The sequence below is a fragment of the Sceloporus undulatus genome, unplaced genomic scaffold, assembly GCF_019175285.1.
Source record: "Sceloporus undulatus isolate JIND9_A2432 ecotype Alabama unplaced genomic scaffold, SceUnd_v1.1 scaffold_1050, whole genome shotgun sequence".
Classification (NCBI taxonomy): Eukaryota; Metazoa; Chordata; class Lepidosauria; order Squamata; family Phrynosomatidae; genus Sceloporus; species Sceloporus undulatus.
The window spans coordinates 2,386-6,169 of record NW_024803970.1 but is presented as its reverse complement, the minus strand read 5'-3'; the positions used below and the strand labels follow the sequence as shown (position 1 = coordinate 6,169).

At 52.7% G+C, this 3,784-nt stretch overlaps 1 protein-coding gene across 1 annotated transcript; it reads left to right on the top strand.

The window, feature by feature from the left end:
• Positions 1–616: 616 nt before the first annotated feature.
• TMEM262 (transmembrane protein 262) lies at positions 617–2,949 on the top strand. The gene is made up of 3 exons (XM_042443959.1): positions 617–790; positions 1,029–1,128; positions 2,743–2,949. The coding sequence occupies exons 1-3, from the start codon at positions 617–619 to the stop codon at positions 2,817–2,819; spliced, it is 351 nt and encodes a 116-aa protein (XP_042299893.1). The 3' UTR covers positions 2,820–2,949.
• Positions 2,950–3,784: the final 835 nt, after the last annotated feature.

Below are 3,784 nucleotides of genomic sequence, written 5' to 3'. Positions count from 1 at the left end.
CACTCCCTTCTCCTTTTGTGTCGTGTCTTTTAGATTGTAAGCCTGAGGGCAGGGAACTGTCTGACTATAAAATTTATGTACAGCGCTGTGTAAACTTACAGCACTTTATAAATAAAGGTTAATAATAATAATAATAATCTGAGAGAGTATGACTTGCCCAAAGTCACCTATTGGGTTTCATGGCCAAACTGGGGATCGAACCCTGCTCTTCAGAGTCGTAGTCCAACACTCAAACCTCTATGGCACTTTTCTCTAGGGATCTCTAGCTTCTCCAGCATGATTTATGGTCATCTTCTAGCAGAGCTGCACTGGAGGACCTAGAGATTCCTAAAGAGAACAAATTAACCTAATCTGCAAATAATCAAATCTTCAAAAGTCAAACGGGCAAATATGGAGGAGGGTCAATTGTAAACAGAGAGATGCCAGTCCTGTTCCAGGTATCAGGAAAGGCTAACCAGAGTAAGCCAATCCTCCCAACCTTCTAGAACCTCGGAACCTTGTGACTTCATTGGGGCAGCATCCTGCATTCTCTCTGAGTTGGTGGCTCTCTTTCACCGCCTCACGAAGCATTTGCCTCATGCTCCCAGATCTTCTCCAGCCAAGAAGCTGACAGAGGATGAGATGGAAGGATCCCTTCATAACGGTCACCTTCCCAAACAAAGTCATCCTGACCATTGGCTCGCTGGTCCTCTTCCTCATCCACACGGGCGTCATCATCGGCGACATGTATCACTTCCTCATCTCCCAAAGGGGAGACCTCATGAGCTTCCGTTATACGCTAGTGCTGTTGGTAAGTTCATGTATTTAATTTATATCCTGCCAGGAAAGAAATTTGCCATGATAGGTCAGGGACTGTCTCCGCTACACCATCCTTCTCCCTGTATGGGATTCAGTGTGGTAAAGGGCTTGGAGAGGTTGCCATTTTGCTTTTTGAAAGCAACTTTCGGGGCTCTGGAAAGTCCTTTCCAATACCATTGCTTTGCTTCTGAGAAACCAATTTCTGTTCCTCTTCTGTTGGGTCTCTGCAGTTCTCCCATGTGACCAGCTTTTACTTGGCCCTTCTGGCAACCATCTACACCTTACAAGCTGAAGACAACGTCCTGATGTGCTTCGCTTTGACATCTTTTAGTAAGTTCCCACAGGTTGGTGGAGAAAGGAAGCCTAGCTAACTAGGAAAGATGCCCTCTTTGCTGGGTTCTGGCCTGTATCCCAGAGATGGAGAAATGGTGGGCCTCCAAATATTGGGTCATGCCTGCCTGCTAGGAATAAAGGGAAAGTGCTTCCAGTTTGCTGAATTAGCCTGGAGTGGGGATGATGATCATTGTGGGATTTATCAATAAATAAATAAATAAATAAATATTCATACCTCACCTTTCTCCCTGTTTGGGACTCAAGGTAGCTTGGGATCGTAGAATCTTAGAAGCTGTAAGACCCACAAGGGTAGGGTTGCCATAGCGCCGGACCTCAAAACCGGGAAAAATGTAGGACAGATTTTTCAAATGTAGGACACACAAAAAATGTGTCCTATATTTGAAAATTCTGTCCTACATTTTCCTGGCGATCGCGGCGGGGAGCAGAGGGCAAGCAGCGAGGGAAAGCCTCCACTTAAAGAGGCTTTCCCTCCCCGCCTGGGCCCCGCTGCGATCGGAGGCCAGGATCGGGGCCTCGCCTCGTTCCTGGCCCCCGCAGGGACCAGGAAGGAGGCGAGGAGCCGGCGGCGATCGCCAGGGCCTCGCCTCCTTCCTGGCCCCAGCGGAGACCAGGAAGGAGGCGAGCAGGCCGCCAACCATCGCCGCGGCCTCGCCTCGTTCCTGGCTCCCGCAGGGACCAGGAAGGAGGCGGGGAGCCCGGCGGCGATCGCCAGGGCCTCGCCTCCTTCCTGGCCCCAGCGGAGGCTAGGAAGGAGGCGGGGAGCCCGGCGGCGAATGCCTGGGCCTTGCCTCATTCCTGGCACCAGCGGAGGCCAGGAAGGAGGGAGGAGGCTGCAGGGAGGTGGGGAGGTTGGCGTGGGTGAGCCCAAGAGGCGCCGCCTCCCTGCAGCCTCCTCCGCCCCATGCCTCGCTGCCCTCCTTTTCCTCCGCGCGGCCATGCGTGGTGGAGGAGGAGGGGGGCAACAAGGCCCCAGGGTTGCCCAGCAACCCCGCTGCAACCGGGCTTCTCCCGGTTTTTGGCTGCACCTGTGCCGTGACCGGACAGGTGCCGCCAAAACCGGGAAAAACCCGGTTGCAACCGGGTTATGGCAACCCTACACAAGGGTCATCCAGGCCATAGCTAAAGCCCTCCTGACTTTGCTGCTCCCAAGCAGAGATTCCCATCAGCCTTTGACAGCTCCTATCAGCCCTGTGACCACTGGTCATCCTGGTTGGAAGTCATTGGAAATTGTCTCGTCACTTGAATAGTCCTTCCCTCTCCTTGGGGAACTTGGGCAACTCCCATTGAGGGGGTTCTCATTGAACTACAATGCCTTGGTTTAAGCTAGCATTGGCTGTTGTTATGGGCCTTCACATCAGCTCTGGTTTATGCTAATCCTGTCATAGAGTTTTTTGGCCAGACTTCTAAAGGAGGTTTACCATCAGAGGAAGATATGAACAGGTCACTTTTACGCCTGAAAGAGGCCAGCTAACAAGCGAACATGGAGAAGCTCAACCTGCATGGTCAACCTGGAAGATTTTAGAATTTAAGAAGGAACCCCTTCTTCTGTTTGCGCTTAAATTAACTGTCTTCCTCCTTCTTTCCATCCAGCCTTGAACTTTGGCCTGTTCCTTGCCCGCTTCTGCATGGACTACTTAACCATTGAGTACAGAGAGGAGCAATACTGAATCACAGCCCCAGAGGAGGAGGAGGAAGAAGGGGAGAGAAGGAACGCTGCTGCCCTCCCGACCAGGCCTGGAGGGGTCTTTGTCCAGCCTGTCTCTGCGGGTGAAAGCAAGGCCCAAAGGCCAAGCAAGATTAGCCAAGAGAGTTTAATAGAACATTAACAAACAAGGCTATTGCTTCAGTGTGTTAATGGTTTTGCCTCTCTGCCCACCCCTCTGCACCGAAAGAAAATGGAGGAGGGAAAAGGGGCCTCTGCACTTTGCTCTCTTCTGGGGCCGTAGGTTTCTCTGCTGGTTCTCCTGCCCAGAGGAGAGACTCTCCCTCTGATGCCTCTTTTGGAGGCAGATTGGGGCTGGCCAGGCCCCCCTTTGGCCTTCCAGGAGGGGGGCACCCTCTTCATCTCTGGGGGGCTAGAATGGGCCTCAGAAGAGGGGAGCCCCCCAGTCAAAAGATTTTTGTGTCAAAAAGTACCACACAGTATAAGCTTCAATTGCACTGCAATAGCCCCCCCCCCTTCCATTTCTGGGAACATGCTGAAAGGGCCTTGGACCCCCTGGAAGGGACATAGGTTAAAAGAGGAGAAGGGAGGGAGGGAGGGAGGGAGTGAAAGTACCAAGGGAAGAAAAGGCATAAAGGGACTGCTGAGGGGGGGGGGGATGTATAGGGATAGGGATCCCTCAGCAGCCATTTTGGGAAAGAGGGCTCTGCTTCTGGACAGAGAGATGGAGAATCTGCTCATTTGGGGAAAGGTCAGGGTCCCTCTCTTGGCCCACAGGAACCTCTGCCTTGACCCCTTCTTTTGCAAGTCCCATAGCTAGAGAGAAGATCTAGTTCTTGCCCTCCCCCAGGATAGGAAGCCCCCTCCCTTCGCAGGCTCCATAGATGGAAGGAAGGTCTAGTTCTTGCCCTTTCCAGGAAAAGAGGCCCCCTCCCTGCAAGGTCGAGGCTGGAGACCCCCCTCCCCTCC

Excerpts from the sequence above, each read along its gene's own strand:
- TMEM262 (XM_042443959.1), top strand. The coding sequence starts at position 617 with ATGAGATGGAAGGATCCCTTCATAACGGTCACCTTCCCAAACAAAGTC. Across the intron at positions 791-1,028 it reads GTTATACGCTAGTGCTGTTG|TTCTCCCATGTGACCAGCTT; the intron begins GTAAGTTCATGT and ends GGGTCTCTGCAG. Across the intron at positions 1,129-2,742 it reads CTTCGCTTTGACATCTTTTA|CCTTGAACTTTGGCCTGTTC; the intron begins GTAAGTTCCCAC and ends CTTTCCATCCAG.